Source organism: Danio rerio, chromosome 23, assembly GCF_052040795.2.
Source record: "Danio rerio strain M-AB ecotype USA chromosome 23, GRCz13ab, whole genome shotgun sequence".
NCBI classification, from domain to species: Eukaryota; Metazoa; Chordata; class Actinopteri; order Cypriniformes; family Danionidae; genus Danio; species Danio rerio.
In genome coordinates this window covers 47,917,501-47,935,186 of record NC_141043.1, presented here as the reverse complement: position 1 = coordinate 47,935,186, position 17,686 = coordinate 47,917,501, and the positions used below count along the sequence as shown (strand labels likewise).

General features: G+C 40.3%; 2 protein-coding genes across 3 annotated transcripts in view; both read left to right on the top strand.

Annotated features, from left to right (window-relative positions):
- tfr2 (transferrin receptor 2) overlaps window positions 1–17,686 on the top strand; it is a 1,009,002-nt gene that overhangs the window by 928,568 nt on the left and 62,748 nt on the right. The window lies entirely within an intron of this gene.
- The window catches only part of zgc:158659, a 42,959-nt gene that overhangs the window by 13,382 nt on the left and 11,891 nt on the right, over window positions 1–17,686 (top strand). For both annotated transcript variants that reach the window (NM_001430840.3, XM_087306216.1), the window contains exons 2-12: window positions 3,061–3,277; window positions 5,870–6,032; window positions 6,513–6,722; window positions 8,183–8,433; window positions 8,810–9,061; window positions 10,673–10,758; window positions 13,152–13,257; window positions 14,303–14,455; window positions 16,123–16,254; window positions 17,239–17,363; window positions 17,475–17,556. In NM_001430840.3, coding sequence (NP_001417769.1) covers window positions 3,089–3,277; window positions 5,870–6,032; window positions 6,513–6,722; window positions 8,183–8,433; window positions 8,810–9,061; window positions 10,673–10,758; window positions 13,152–13,257; window positions 14,303–14,455; window positions 16,123–16,254; window positions 17,239–17,363; window positions 17,475–17,556 — 1,749 coding nt within the window. In that variant the 5' untranslated portion in view covers window positions 3,061–3,088. The remainder of the gene's footprint in view (window positions 1–3,060; window positions 3,278–5,869; window positions 6,033–6,512; window positions 6,723–8,182; window positions 8,434–8,809; window positions 9,062–10,672; window positions 10,759–13,151; window positions 13,258–14,302; window positions 14,456–16,122; window positions 16,255–17,238; window positions 17,364–17,474; window positions 17,557–17,686) is intronic.

Genomic DNA, 17,686 nt, shown 5'->3' with positions numbered 1-17,686 from the left:
AGTTCATGCTAGTTAATACTACAGTGTGCTGTTGCATTCATTAACAAAGTTGTAGATACTGCAAAATATACAGTATAATACAGTTTATTATAGTTAGTATGGTTCAAAAACGTAATATTGTTTACTATAAATGCTATTACAACTTCTTATTTCATGTGGGTTGAATCGTATCTTTAGAACCATATAACATGATAGAAAGCAACTCCTACATAACTCATAACTGTTTTCTTATATAAGAAACAAACAAGAGAAGCACCCAGCACAGTCCTTAGCTTAGCTAACAGTATTGAACATATAGATAATTATTAAAAAATCATAACTTACCTTCTGATTGCTCGAGGCCTCCAACAACGTGAGCTGCCCTGTGTGCTGACAAACAGAAACGCCCCATCTCATTGGCTGGCTGTAGCCAATAAACTGGCTTTGCTGCTCTTTTACTGGTATGTACATTACAGTAGAATTTATGATTTTTAACAAGAATCTCTTCAGAAAAGAGTTGAAATAAACCCTAACTAATGAAATAATCGTGGGAAATTATTATTTTGCACCTCAGTCCTGTTGGCTGCTGGCATTGTTCATTGGTCAGGCTTCAGCCAATCAAACAGCTTTACACCTGCCCCGCCCCTCCCCCGCCCCGCGCTGCTCACGCCTCTGCATCTGCGAGTGCACAGATGAGTTCTGCTACAGAGATCGCGGGAGATGTGTTGCAAAAGTCAGAGCGCGGGAGATTTGTAGTTGTACTGACGAATCTGAGAGGTTGTGAGTGCCGACCTGTGGTTGTAGAGCAAAGATGCAATCAAATTTGCCTTGCACACGTGTGTCTGTCACTTTGTATTTGTGAATGACATTTTACAAATACACAACTATTAATCTGCAACTTCCAATTTAAAACACAAGTGCGTGGGTTGTTGTGTGTGTGTGCAAATCGAGGATTTCAGCTGTTCACATCAGAGCTGTAAGTGTACATTTCAACCTACACATACAAATATTATTATCACAAGTGCTCACATTTACATTTGCAAGCTCTCGAGTTTCGCAACGGATTTACCTTCATAGAAACCGGAGCACCCGGAAAAAAACCCATGCCAACACGGGGAGAACATGCAAACTCCACACAGAAAAGTCAAATGACCCAGCCGAGGCTCGAACCAGCAACCTTCTTGGCGCCACCATGACGCCCCATGGACAAAACATTCTTTAATATAATTTACAGGAGCATAATTATGCTCAGTTTGTGCGTACTATTTTTCTGCTCATTTTGCAACACTCTAGTATTCATATATAGTACTCAAAGATTCAACTAGATTATTTTGTTAACTAGGCAAATTAGGCTAGTTGTTGGACAACATTGGTTTGTTCTGTAGCTGCAAATATCCACTTTAAAAATTGCCTTTATTGCATATATGTACAGCTGAAGTCAGATTTATTCGCCCTCCTGGGATTTTTCTTCTTCTAATATTTCCCAAATGATGTTAAACAGATTCAGAAATTTTTTCACAGTATTTCCTAAAATATTTGTTCTTCTGGAGAAAGTCTTATTTGTTTTATTTCGGCTAGAACAGGGGTTTTCAAAGTGTGAGGCGCGCCTCCCCTGGGGGGCGCCAGAGCATGTCAGGGGAGGCGCGGGAAAAAATATAATATAATAAAAATATAATTATTAAGTTTAATTATTATATGTATTTTTTATTATATTTAAACGTTTTAATTACACAAAGCAAAAAAAAAGAATACGTCAAAAATAAGAAAACCTTTTTTACCCAGAAGGCCATAGCTGTGAATTCGCTTCTGTTTGGCAAGCCCGCCAATACAGGTATATGCCTGCTAATACAATGGGTCGGTTTCTGAGACCCTCGATTCAAAGCTGTAATGAAGTTCACGGCCCTTTGGCCGCCGGGAAGGAGGCGGAGAACCGACGCAGTTTTAAAATGATTTATTAATAACAGTGACGGCTGCTCCTCACGGAGGCTGCCGTCTAAACCAAAACAAACGGACGGCAGCTCCTCACGGAGACTGCCGTCAAACTGAAAGCAAAAGTAAAATATGTCCGGGCCCGGTCCTCGCTCGGCTTCCTCTGCCCTCGTTTCTCCTTTTATGATCCAGAGCTCCTTCCGTGGAATCCGAGGCAGGTGCGCACCGCAGGTGTATCCACTTGCGCGGTGGCCTCACTCCGTTCCCACGGCTCTCGGCCACGCCCCCTCACCACAAAAGCCTTCAAGTTCAGGGCTTAAACCCAAAAGACGACGATATGATGATCAGTATTTGAGTTTAGGATTTACGTGGACAGGACCAGCTGATGAACCACGACCTTTATGTGTGGTTTGTCAAAATATTTTGGCTAATGACAGCATGAGACCCGCTAAACTTCGACTGTTTTGACTGGGGTGGACAGTTCTTGGATCTGTTCTATTCATATTAAACCATCATCCTAGTTTTACAAACGTTATATTAAAATACTTGGTATTACTCTGTAAATAATTGCACTTTCATGCAAATGATGATAAAAGTGAGTTAACAGTCTGACATCTGTGTCTTTATATATACTGTATATATATATATATATATATATATGTGTGTGTGTGTGTCTGTGCGTGTTTGGGAGGAGGGGGGCGCCAATGGATAAGTTGTGTCAAAAGGGAGGCCCACTGTCTAAGACTTTGAAAAACCCTGGGCTAGAATAAAAGCCGTTTTTAATTGTTTTAAAGCCATTTTAAGGTCAATATTATTAGCCCCCTTAAGCAATATTAGTTTTGCATTGTCTCCAGAACAAACCACTGTTATACAATGACTTGCGTAATTACCCTAACTTTACCCTAATTACCCTAGTGAAGCCTTTAAATGTCACTTTAAGCTGAATAATAGTGTCTTGAAGAATATCTAGTCTAATATTATGTGCTGTCATCATGACAAAGGGAAAATAAATGAATTAGAAATGAGTTATTAACACTATTATGATTAGAAAAGGATTGAAAAAAATCTGCTCTCCTATAAACAGAAATTGGGGACAAAAATATACAGGAGGGGGCTAATGATTCTGACTTATCTGTAAATGTGTGTGTGCAGGTGTTGAGTCTGTGTCTTAGTGGACAGCATGGCTCCTCGGCCATCCTCAGGGGAGTTATGGGGGCTTCACCTGATGCCTCCTCGTATCCTGGTGGACTGCTGTTTGCCCAACGGGATCCTGGTCAGTCTGGAGTGTCTGAGAGAAGCTCCGCTGACCAGCATTAAACAGCAGCTCTTCAGCGAGGCCAGAAAATACCCACTCTACCACCTGCTGCAGGTACACACACACACACACACACACACACACACACACACACACACACACACACACACACACACACACACACACACACACACAACATATTTTATGTTTATATAGAAAAGATGTTTATGAATATAATCGTGTGCTTGACTGATGTGTTTGGCGCCATCTACTGGTGTTTCTCTAAACAGTCGCAGCTCAGATTTTCCGCTTAATAATTCAGAAAATGATTATTATTTTCATAAAATTTAATTTTAGTTAGTTTTTCAGTGACTGTTCTTAGTTTTCATTTATGGTGTTTTTAAATTTTATTTCACTTAATAAAAACATTTCTAAGCAATCGTTTTAGTTTTCGTTAATTAAAATAACCTTGACTTGCCTGAGCCCGCTCTGAATGCCCTCTGATTGCCAAATAAAGACATTATTGCATGTTTTGTTTATATAGAAAAGATGTTTAAGCATACAATCGTGTGCTTGACTGATGTGTTTGGTGCCATCTACTGGTGTTTCTCTAAACAGTCGCAGCTCAGATTTTCCGCTTAATAATTCAGAAAATGGTTATTATTTTTGCAAATCATTATTTAATTTCAGTTAGTTTTTCAGTGACTGTTCTTAGTTTTCATTTATGGTGTTTTTAAATATTATCTCAGTTTATAAAAACATTTTTGACCAGTAGTTTTAGATTTCGTTTGCTAAAATAACCTCGACTTGCCTGAAGAGGTTATAAAACGTTTGACATTTATATAGAAAACATGTTTATGTATGTATCCGTGTGCTTGACGAATGTGTTTGGCGCCATCTACTGGTGTTTCTCTACACAATGGGAAACAATGATTAAAAATAGATATAAGTTATGCAAGCCAGGCCAGCAAATTGAAGTATAAAATGAAAGTACCTCAGATATCCAGTGCTAGTTTCAGCATCTTTGTGTTTTCTTTGAAAATGTTGAGTAAAATAATTTTTGCTTAAATAATTAATAAATTAAATAAATATACACAAAAAAAAAAAATAAAATTTGTTGGATCCACTACACTGACTGCGATGGCTAAATTCACTGCTTGATTAGTGAGATTACATGAGCTGGATTCACTGCTCCGAAATGCTGCACGTTGAGGACACCTGCTGGTTACAAGGAGGAAATGCAAAAAGTATTCTATTTATGCAAATCATTATTTAATTTCAGTTAGTTTTTCAGTGACTATTATTAGTTTTCATTTATGGTGATTTTAAATTTTATTTCAGTAAATAAAAACATTTCTGACCAATATTTTTAATTCTCGTTTACTATAATAACCCCGACTTGCCTGAGCCCGTTCTGAATGTCCTCTGATTGCCAAACGAACAAGTTATAGTATGTCTATATAGATAAGATGTTTATGTATATAATAGTGTACTTGACTGATGTGTTTGGCGCCATCTACTGGTGTTTCTCTACAACATGGGGAATAACGGAATATTAAAAATATAGATACAAGTTAGGCAAGCCAGACTAGCAAATTGAAGTATAAAATATAAGTAACTCACATATCTGGTGCCAGTTTCCGCGTCTTTGTGTCTTTAGTGTGTTTTTATTCCACTACACTGACTGCGATGGCTAAATTCACTGCTTGATTAGTGAGATTACATGAGCTGGATTCACTGGTCCGAAATGCTGCACGTTGAGGACACCTGCTGGTTACAAGGAGGAAATGCAAAGAGAAAAGCATAATCTGAAAAAAACAGATCGCTAAAGTCACTGTTTGATTAGATGGACTTTTACAGAATGAGTGCTTATTAATTCAGAAAATGATTATTATTTTTGCGAATCATTATTTAATTTCAGTTAGTTTTTCAGCGACAGTTCTTAGTTTTCATTTATGGTGATTTTTAATTTTATTTCAGGGTAATAAATTTTTTTTTGACCAATAGTTTTAATTTTCGTTTATTAAAATAACCTCGACTTGCCTGAGCCCGCTCTAAATGCCCTCTGATTGCCAAATGAAGACGTTATTGCGCACATTGACTAATGTGTTTGGCGCCATCTACTGGTGTTTCTCTACACCATAGGAAACAATGATTAAAAATAGATACAAGTTATGCAAGCCAGGCTAGCAAATTGAGATGTAAAAATAAAAGTATCTCAGATATCTGGTGCTCGTTTAAAATAATTAGTGCTGTTTTTATTTTACTACACTGATTGCGATTGCTAAATTCACCATTTGATTAGATTGATTACAAGAGCTGGATTCACTCGTCAGATGCGCTAGAAACACACACTGGGGAAACCTGCTGGTCACAAGGGGGTAATGTAAAAAGAAAAGCACAAGCTAAAAAAAAAAAACAGATCACTAAAGTCACTGTTTGCCTAGATTATTCCACTACAGAACCAGTGCTTATTAACAATTAACGCTTATTAATTCTGAAATAATTACTATTTTTGCAAATATGTATTTTATTTTAGTTAGTTTTGCAATGTCTGTTCTTAGTTTCAATTAGTTTTAGTTTTTCATTTTTTTTTTACAATTTTATTTTAGTTAATGAAAATGTATTTTGATTATTTGTTTTAGTTTTTGTTTACTAAAATAATCCTGACCTGCCTGCTCTGATTGGCCTCTGATTGGCCCACAGGAGGAGTCGTGCTACATCTTTGTCGGAGTGACGCAGGAGGCCGAAAGGGAAGAGTTTTACGATGAAACACGGCGGCTGTGCGATCTTCGTCTTTTTCACCCCATCCTGAAGGTCATCGAGCCACTGGGAAACAGAGAGGAGAAAATACTCAACAGGGAGATCGGTAAGAGTGAAGACACGAACACACCAAACACCACAACTATGAAGATAAAGATAAAGTCATTGTTCTTTTTTAATATTATTATATTACTTTATTTTTGTAAACATCAACACAATTACAAACAAAACAAAGAAACACTCTTCATGGGTACTTACATTTTTAGAGTACAATATCAAATGGTAAATAAGTAAATCAACAGACAGCTAAAACAGCTAGAATAAAAGCAGTTTTACATTTTAAAAAAACATTTTACGGTCAATATTATTAGCCCCCTTAAGCAGTATTTGTGTTTGATTGTCTCCAGAACAAACCACTGTTATACAATGACTTGCCTAATTACCCTAACTTCACCCTAATTACCCTAGTGAAGCCTTTAAATTTCACTCTAAGCTGAATACTGGTGTCTTGAAGAATATCTAGTCTAATATTATGTGCTGTCATCATGACAAAGAAATCAGACTTCATCTGTATATGTATGTTCAGGTTTCGCCATAGGGATGCCCATCTGTGAGTTTGAGCTGGTGAAGGACCCGGAGGTGCAGGATTTCCGCAGGAACATTCTGAGCGTGTGCAGGGAGGCGGTGGAGGAGCGCGAGGGTGGAGGCGCGCACACACAGGCACTGTACGTCTACCCGCCCAATGTGGAGTCCTCTCCCGACCTGCCCCAACACATATACAGCAAACTCGACAAAGGTGCGTCTGAGTCTTTTTTACCAGCAGACGGCGCTCTAGGCTAGTGTTTAACAGTTGACGGCGCTCTAGGCTAGTGTTATACAGCAGATGACCCTATAGGCTAACAGTAGATGGTGCAATAGGCTACTGCTTAACAGCAAACAGCGTTGTAGGCTAGTGTTAAACAGCATATGGCTGTATAGGCTAGTGTTTAACAGCAGATGGCGCTCTAGGCTAGTGTTTAACAGCAGATGGCGCTCTAGGTTAGTGTTTAACAGCAGATGGCGCTCTAGGCTAGTGTTAAACAGCAGATGGCGCTCTAGGTTAGTGTTTAACAGCAGATGGCGCTCTAGGCTAGTGTTTAACAGCAGATGGCGCTCTAGGTTAGTGTTTAACAGCAGATGGCGCTCTAGGCTAGTGTTAAACAGCAGATGGCGCTCTAGGTTAGTGTTTAACAGCAGATGGCGCTCTAGGCTAGTGTTAAACAGCAGATGGCGCTCTAGGTTAGTGTTTAACAGCAGATGGCGCTCTAGGTTAGTGTTTAACAGCAGAGGGCGCTCTAGACTAGTGTTTAACAGCAGATGGCGCTCTAGGCTAGTGTTTAACAGCAGATGGCGCTCTAGGTTAGTTTAACAGCAGATGGCGCTCTAAACTAGTGTTTAACAGCAGATGGCGCTCTAGGCTAGTGTTTAACAGCAGATGGCGCTGTAGGCTAGTGTTTAACAGCAGACGGTGCTCTAGGCTAGTGTTTAACAGCAGATGGCGCTCTAGGCTAGTGTTTAACAGCAGACGGCGCTCTAGGCTAGTGTTTAACAGCAGATGGTGCTCTAGTCTAGTGTTTAACAGCAGATGGCGCTCTAAGCTAGTGTTTAACAGCAAATGGTGCTCTAGGCTGACAACAGACGGCGCTATAGGCTAGTATTTAAGGGCAAAGAGCACTCTAGGCTAGGATTTAACAGCAGATGGCAGTCTAGGCTAGTGTTTAACAGCAGAAGGCACTCTAGGCTTGTGTTTAACAGCAGACGGCGCTCTATGCCAAGAGCAGATGACGCTCTAGGCTTGTGTTTAACAACAGAGGGCGCTCTAGGCTGACACAGAAGATGACGCTGTAGTCAATAGCTTTTAGTTTTCCCATAGCTCTGCCAGTGAGAGTGGTTAAGCTCAAGCGCATCAAATGAACAGCCAGTGAGAAGAAGGGGGCGGGGCATGTCAGACATTAGAGAGCATTTGATTGTATGAAGTGGCATTAAAAAAAATGTTGACCAATTTATGTGGAAGTGGCAAGCTTTGGATGTTTAAATCAGGTTTATATCTTCTAAATGTGAATTTTAACACTGTTTAAGACAAACAAAATGATACTAACATAAAAACAAACGTTATTTTAATTCAATGGCACCTTTAACATGAACATATTTCCTCACTAAGGTCTCCTGTTATTCATTTCCAGTATTACCTGTGTGTGTGTGTGTGTGTCTCTGCAGGCCGTCTGATCGTGACCATCTGGGTGATCGTGTCTCCGTCCAACTCCAAGCAGAAATACACACTAAAGATCGCGCACGACTCTCTCCCGGAGCAGCTGATCGCAGAAGCCATCCGCAAGAAGACGCGCAGCATGCATCTGTCAGCGCAGCAGCTGCGTCTCTGTGTGCAGGAGTATCAGGGCCAGTACATACTCAAAGTCTGCGGATGCGACGAATACTTCCTGGAGAAATACCCTCTCAGCCAGTATAAGGTGTGTGTGTTCGACTCTGCTCTGCACTAATAGGATGCATTAGTAAATGTTGAAGTCCAATTGAACTGGAAGCTGTTTATTTTCGTATTGTGAAGCAGTTCCTGGAGAGACAGAATATCAAATGTGAAAACAGTGGGCGTGGCTTGTTTTTTTCTACTGCAAGCTAATTGGATGTAGTTAAGCATTCAGAAAGATGGGGAGAGTTATTACTACCTAACAGACTCCTCCTCCTCACCATTTCTGTTTGTTGTCTAAACTGACAGCTAAAGGGGCGTGGTTAATTATGTTAGCCACACCCAGTACCTCAGACAGCCCTAATCTGAGAATTAACATGCATGTGATGATGATGCTGATGTGTCTGTGTGTGTGTGTTCAGTACATCAGGAGCTGCATCACGCTCTGCCGTCTGCCTCATCTGATGCTGGTCAGTAAGGACAGTCTTTACAGTCAGCTTCCCTCCAGTGGGTTCATGGCTCCGTCATACAGCCGCCGGACGCCTCAGCCAAGCCCCTGTCCTGGCGGAGGAGACCCTGGGTCCCCGCGCTCCCTCTGGGCCTTCAACACACACCTGAGGGTGCGGCTGCTGTGCGCAACATACGTCAACGTCAACATCAGAGACATAGACAAGGTCAGACACACGCACACAGAAGTACAGCTCAAATCAATTGTTTTGTTTCGAAACAGGAATTTAAATTGTTACTAATAGGGTTGGGCGATGTCGACCAATTTGGCATCGTTAGATGTCTAATGTGAAACATTGTGATGGACCATGCATCATCGTAGGCAGCGGTGAATTAATTATTTATGAATAATTAATTAATTCATAACAAATTCATTATTGGTAGCCTACCGTTTCAACTACCTGACCCGCATGGCCTTTGTTTTACCCATAACCAAATCATAAATAAATAAAGAGAAGCTACACACTAATAGTCACTAGCTGTCTTCAAGAAATGACTAAAAACTCAACTCACACCTGAAACTTGCCTACAGCACTTAATCATTGTTGCTCTTATAGTTGTGTAAATTGCTTCCTTTTCCTCATTTGTATGTCGCTTTGGATAAAAGCGTCTGCTAAATGACTAAATGTAAAATACGCTCTGCGCCCCTGCGCATGGTCTAACAGGGTTATGCTTATTCTCTTAATGAGTTCTGGGTGTGTTTTAAGCATAACGTGTATTAAACTTATCAGAGTCTCATCTCCCATTCCCTTTAAGAGTTAGTTGAGTCGTGCCATGGTGCATTTGCTATTTACATGGCGACTCTGTAAGTGTATAAACTGAACACTTCACTAGCAAGAAAACAGTTAAATGAGCCTCCTTCATTCAGTGTCTTTACTTTCTCTTTACTTTATTTTTACTCTTTACTCCTTTACTTTGGTGGAGTGAGGAACTGGTGGAAACTTCATTAGTCTACATAATTAATTTAATTTGTTAAGCACAAAGATTTGCATCAAATCTCCAGCAAAGGAATAAATGAACGATAATAATGAAGTGTGGTCAGAAAACTGAGTTCAAGAGTTCCCACTTAGATATGCTTGGCACTTATAGCAGGTTTGGCATGCTGTCCTGGGAGAGATCCCTGAGCTCTGAGATATTTGAGCCCAGGGCTCCCGCCCGGTCTAGAAGCATATCAGGAGAACCGAAATCAGGTAGGTCTCGATCGCTCCCCCTTTAGAAGGGGAGAAAAAGGAGGAGATGTGGTGGAAGGGGGGATTCTTCCAAAACGAAGATTTGCAATAAGGAGAAAGTGATCCCTTTATATTAAGCTAGGATCATTCTGATTGGATTATTACTGATTACGGATGAGTGGCCAGCGGTGCACAATCATATCACGTGCTCCTCTCGAAATTAGTTTATGAAACTTCACTTATATCCAAACACAAGTCCTATTCTTATGTCTCATATGCAAGTGCCTTAACACAACTCTATTTCAGACCAGGACACCTATGACTCCACAAAGTGGCATGAATGGATTTGCTATTTACACAACGTGATGCCTGAAAATAGCAGCAAATCACACCAAACACGTCTTCCATCTTAAAAATCGTGATTAACAATTTATGATTTTTTCCATAATCGAGCAGCCCTAGGAAAACTGCACTCAGTTTCCTGTGAGGGTTGGGTTTAGAGATAGGTTTGGGGGAGGGCCATAGAAAACACAGTTTGTACAGTATTAAAACAATGGAAACCCATTAAATGTCCCCACAATTCACAAAAACACTTTTTGTGTGTCTCAGATCTACGTCAGGACAGGAATATATCACGGAGGAGAACCGCTGTGTGACAACGTCAATACTCAGAGAGTACCCTGTTCCAACCCAAGGTAACACACACACACACACACACACACACACACACACACACACACACACACACACACACACAAAACGTAAAAATCACATGACACTGAAGATTGAAGTAACAATGCTGACATTTTTAATCACATCAATAAATGACAGTTAACACATATTCACATAGTAAACATATATTTTCAGCACAAACGCAGCAGAGCTTTTATTATGACACAATCCGTCACTTGTGTTTTTTCCGCTCGTGATCACATGGAGAAGAAGCAGCGCTGATTTATCACACTAAATACATTTTAGGCTTCTGTTATAAAACAGATCTGTGCAGTTGAATAAAGCACACAACATAGTAAAGCCTTGCTGCTGATTCCCTGACTTCTATAAAAGAAAACAGAAATTGAGGATGTGTGAAGTCATTAGGATGAACACACTCACACACTCTGGCTGTTTCTCAATATGCGTTCTTCAGCGGCCCTGCGTCCTCGTGTTCTCGTCATCATCAGCTGCCAAAGATCAGTTCCAGTACTCATGACCCAAGAACAGAGGACGCGTGAAACTTACCGGATGTGATCTTGATATCGAGGAACCACCGATGCAAACTTGAGCACCTATCTTGCGCTAGAAGTCCCAGAAGGCATTGCGACATGTAATTTTAAATGCAAAGATGACATTGTTTGTTATGACAACTTGACATAAATACATCACAACCTCCAACTTGACCTAACCAAGACAACAACACTTGTCATAAATCTGTCATAAACATGATCGTCATGATGCTTTATAATTGTCATGAATATTTTTCTAATCACATTTTCACTGTTTTTGTCATTATAATGTCTCAATAAAAGTGTCGTTACTCTCTCAAATTATTTTAACAGCTATATTAATATTCAGTAATGACAATTTATTAACATATTCAGCTTTTACCGCTGTAGCAGAAAATATATATTAATAATGCTCTTATAAAAATCATGACATATTTATAATCAGTGGCGCAAAAAGGGGGTATGCAGTATATGCGGCGCATAGGGGCGCCACACATGGGGGGCGCCATTGTGCCACAACTATTTTTTAAATTATCCATATTAAAAGTTTCAAATAATATATATTAATAATAATATATATATATCTCTAATATATAATATAATAATAATATTAATTAATTATATATATATATATATATATATATATATATATATATATATATATATATATATATATATATATATATATATATATATATATATAGTTAAAATATTTATTTAGCATTTTATACGCGTATAATATTGTATTTTATTAAATTAAAAAATCATTCCACCCCTCCCCCCCATTTTTCATACCATATACATGTTTTTATGAATTTATTATGTATCATATTGACTCATCAGGCCTTTTGGTAACTTCTTAGCTCAAAACTATTTTAATTTTAGCTACAAACAAAGTTATAACATTTCAATTAAATAGAACATTTCACACAGTTTGTTTCTGTTTTTTTTACACTAAACATTTGACAGTCTTTTTTATTTCACTTTTAGCAGTTTCAGTCAATTGTTCTGGCAAAGACAGACCTTACACTTCTCACAGTATGCATGTGAGAAATAATCACAATGTTCTTTTGCCCTTTAGGACTCCCGTGTCTATGATTTTGTTTTGACAAATGTAGTACAAAAAGTCCAAAAGCAAGGCTAGTCAAGGTGCTATAATCATTTAGTAAGGTAAAATTAAACTGAGATGAATTTTGGGGTGGTATGAGATGCATTTCTTTGCGACTTAACATGCTTAATGTAATCATACCTTTTACTACTTCATACTATTTCAGGTGTGTTCAGAACTGTGAAACTGTATTTTTTGAAGCATATTGAAATCTTTATGAAAAAATATCTTTAATTTATTGATGGAAATATTTTTCACATTTTATCACTTGCCTGTTTTAAAACATAGTTGGATTGAGGGGGGGTGGGGGGGGGGTGGGGGTGGGGGTGGGGGGTTGGGGGGGGTCGGAAAAGTTGAAGCCGCATACCCATCAGTTAATGTGCAGTTGCGCCCCTGTTTATAATGTCTCATGACAATCATGTTTATGGTTGATTCAGGTGTTGTTGTCTTGGTAACGTCAAGTTGTCATGACAAAGACTAAAACAGCTTTAAGTTGTCATAACAAACAATGTCATTTTTGCATTTGAAATCACATAAGCGAGCGAATGACACATAATAACAGTTGCCATAAGCATGCATACAATCTCATTCACCTTCATAACATGTGTAAAATCATGATCATAAAGGTTTATAACGATTATAAACAGCCCTTCAAGTAAAAGGTTAACAAAATATCTTGTGCCTTTAGCTCAATTGTTGGGTTTGTGACCCAATGCTCACCCACATACCTGTCCTCTCTGTCATGTGACCCACACAGGTGGAACGAGTGGTTGTCGTATGATATCTACCTGACGGACGTCCCTCGTTCTGCACGTCTCTGTCTTTCCATCTGCTCTGTCAAGGGCCGCAAGGGGGCCAAAGAGGTGATTTTTACCTTTCCTGATCCGTTTACTGACCTGCTGATCAACTGTGTGTGTTTTATTGTACAAGTGTTAGGTGTAATTTGTTAAAAAGTAACTAGTCACTGTAATCAAATTACTTTTCAGCAGAAAAAGTAAAGCAATGGATTAATAGCAGTTATTTTAATTACAGTTAGTTATACTGTACATGCTTCTACACATTCATTTTCCTTCAGCTTAGTCCCTTATTTATCAGGGGTGGCCACAGCAGAATGAACCGACAACTATTCCAGCATACGTTTTACACAGCGGATGCCATTCCAGCCACAACCCAGTACTGGGAAACACCCATACACACCTATTCACACACACACTCATACACTACGGCCAATTTAGTTAATCAATTCCCCTATAGCGCATGTGTTTGGACTGTGGGGTAAACTGGAGGACCCGGAGGAAACCCATGCCAACACGGGGAGAACATGCAAACTCCACATAGAAACGCCAACTGACCCAATCGGAACTCGAAACAGCGACTTTCTTTCTGAGGCCACAGTGCTAACCACTGAGCCACCGTGCCGCCCATGCTTATGTACTGTATGTCAATTGAACAGTTCTATACAAATTCAGAGTAATAAATATATTTTGCTTAATAATCTATTTTTTGACCAAAGAACATTTATCAACTAATTATATATGCGAGAAATTAAAATGAGTTAACCCTTGTGTACTGTTGGGTTGTTTTCATCCACTCTGGGGTGATTTTGAGTCTTAATTTGGTCTTAATTTTCGCTGTGTTTCAGCAAACAGACTGACTTTCGGCGACAAATCTTATTCTGACACACATTTTGGGAAAATACTTTGAAAATTTAGTTCACCCTTACACTCTAGGCCAATTGACTCCCCTTTCATTATGTTGGGGCCTGTTTTTGCCCCATTGACCTCTATTATAATCACATTTACTGATTGCAAAGCTGAAGAGGACACATCATACAGTCTGCACAGTACAAACATCATTACAGCAATGGAGAGTCCCCGTAAAGATAGCTGTACCTGTGTGTGTGTGTAGGAACACTGTCCGCTGGCCTGGGGAAACATCAACCTCTTCGACTATAAGGACACGCTGGTCAGCGGTAAAGTGGCTCTGGGTTTGTGGCCGGTTCCTCACGGGCTGGAGGATCTGCTCAACCCCATCGGAGTGTCGGGATCCAACCCAAACAAGGTCTGAAAACCAGAGATGCACTGACATTAAAAATATGAACCACAAACAAAACGAATATCTCAACATCTAATTCAGATCCACAGTTAAAAATGACAAATCTTTCCACAAATGCATCTGTTGTACGTTGTGAATAGCTAGTGCTAGTGAACCTGTTGGCACTTGTACTCTGCATTGAAAAAAATATAAATGTTTAATCTTTCATCACATTTAAAGGGCATCTATAATGCAAAAGTCACTTTTATAAGGGGTTTAAACACAGTTGTGTGTCAGTAGTGTGTGAATATCTCCAGTCTCTAATATTAAACATGAATTAATTGTATTGTTTATAATCAGACTTGATAGAAACAGTCTGCAGAAACCAATGACTGTAAAAAATATGGACGACGCGACAGCCCCTTTTCCCATTGAACGCCTTGAGGGCAAAACGCCTGCTTTACGTGCACAAACTGTCGCAAAAGACTGCTGAAATTGGAGCCAGACATGCGCAGAAGGATTGTCTGATGGAGCCAGAGGAGGAGCCGCGAAAATGAGCCGAGTCGAGCTTCCAACCAAACGCTTTATGTAAAATCAACCACGCCCCCCGAACTGCTCAGCATGCGTTTGCTGTCATATCAACACACATGGATGTATCAACGTTAACATATATGAGGGTTTTATATATTCATTCGCGCCAGCTCCGGGCCGCAGAGCATAACCTACTCGTGTCGCGGGCTGATTCCGGCTCGCATGCGGCAGCGCCGGCTCGCTCGGCCGCCGCATCTGGCTCGATTGACTCGGGCTGGAATCGGGCAGTGAGTCCAGGCATCCGGAGAAGGTCCAGCAGAGGTAGTCAGTCTGAGCTCTGAGGGGTAAGTCTCCAGCAGGCGAGAATCTAGCCGGAACTGACCCGAGTGTATTTTGCCATCTGGGTGGCTAGCGAATAAACAGTGTTCCACCAGGATCATGTATGTCAGAAACTGTAGTTTACTGCTGAACTCATTTTATCATAGTAAAATATCACAGAAATCGAGTAATAACACTTCAGTCTTCCGCCGAAGCTCAGACGCGCTGCTTTGAGAAACTGTCAATCACAGCTGTCAATCACGATGACACGCCCAGCATTAAATTACTGCTAAAAACAAAATGTCTACAAAAATGAAGATCTGCACCTATTTCAGCACAATAACCAGTGCCTTAATCCACCAGAACCATCTTTCGGGACATTTTATTGCAAGTGTAATAATTTTTTTTATTTGGGCTCAAGTCTCCTTTATTAACACGGAGGAGGCGGGCTTTATGACTTGTACTGCAGCCAGCCCCCAGGGGGCGATCTAACGGCCGAGACCCTCACTCAAACGCAGGCTTGCGGTAGACTTGGCAGAAACACTTTGATTGACATTCTCCCTTTGTAGGTGTGATCAGAGAGAGAAAGCCCCGCCCACTAGTGCCCATCTCTCCCTCATTAGCATAGGGCGTCAGTATTGTTTTTATACCTGCCACTATGCTGACGCACAGGCATCTGTAGCTCCGCCCTCTTCTGAAAAAAGCACAATCTCATTTGAATTTAAAGTGACAGTCACCAAAACGCCACAATTAGGATCCAAGCCTAAAAGGGTCAGTTTCAGAGCATTAGAGAACTTTATCTGAGGGTATTTTGAGCTGAAACTTCAAACCTTGTGTGTGTGCAGGAGACGCCGTGTGTGGAGCTGGAGTTCCCCTGGTTTAATCAGACGGTGGTGTTTCCTGACGAGCAGCAGATTGAGGAGCACGCTAACTGGAGCATCTCTCGTGAGCTGGGCTACAGCTACTGTCTGGGGCTGGTACACATGTACACACACACACACATTCAATCATACATACACACACACTCATTCATATGCACTTACATATAGACAGACACAGACTCATGCTAACACGCACTAATTCATTGATACACACTTAGACACACACACTCATGCAAACTTACTCTTGTGCACACACCCACACACACACATGCAAACACATACATACACGCTCTCTCACACACACACACACACACACACACTCATTCATTCACACTTAGACACACACTCATGCACACTTACTCGTGTACACGTACACACACACACACACACACACACACACGCATGCATGCTCATTCACACATTCATTCATATACACACATGCAAACACTCATTCACACAAACACACACACAAAGACTCATACACATTCATTCATACACACTTACATACACGCAGACACACACACACACACACACAATTATACAAACTGAAACATGCACACTGTACATCACATACTCACACACTTATGTACACTTACATACTCGCACGCATACTCACAAACACACTCATACATACTGAATGCATACTTACACACACAGGCATACTAGAATACACGTGCATATACAGACGCATTCACACATAGACACACGCTTACGCATACGTTCACAAACTCATGCACACTCTTGCACGCGCATGCATACATGCAAACACTCAAACACACACAGACACATTCTCACACACATGCACTTACACACACACAGACAAACACACACTCATTCATATACACTTACACATTCATACATTCACACTCATACACATGCAGGTACACAAACATTTACACACTCACGCACACACACTTAAGCACATGTGCATACGGGATCACACACAGACAAAAACTCACACATTCAGTCACACACAAACTAACACACACTCAAATGTGCACACATACACACTTACTCATATGTGCACATGTTTGCATACACACCTGATAACTCACTCTGCATCTCTCTGTGGCCAATCAGAGCAGCCGTCTGGCGTGTGACAGCAGCATCTCTCAGGCGGATGCGGAGCAGCTGCGCACTCTCTGCAGCCGAGACCCGCTCTATGAGCTCTCAGAACAGGAGAAAGACTTCCTGTGGAGACACCGGTACACACCTCAAACTCAGTTCATCAGATCATGCAGTGTTTGCTTCGTGTTATAAGAAAGACGTGCTTATTTATTGATCATCACTCATCATTGATCATGTGTGTGTTTCAGGCACTACTGTGTGAATATTCCAGAAAGTCTCCCCAAACTACTGCTGTCTGTCAAGTGGAACTCACGAGACGAGGTGTCACAGGTATGACACATACACACACATATGTAAACACACACACATATAAACATACACACATAAACACATATATAAGCACACACACATACACACATATATATATATACAAACGCACATAAACACTTATACAAACAGA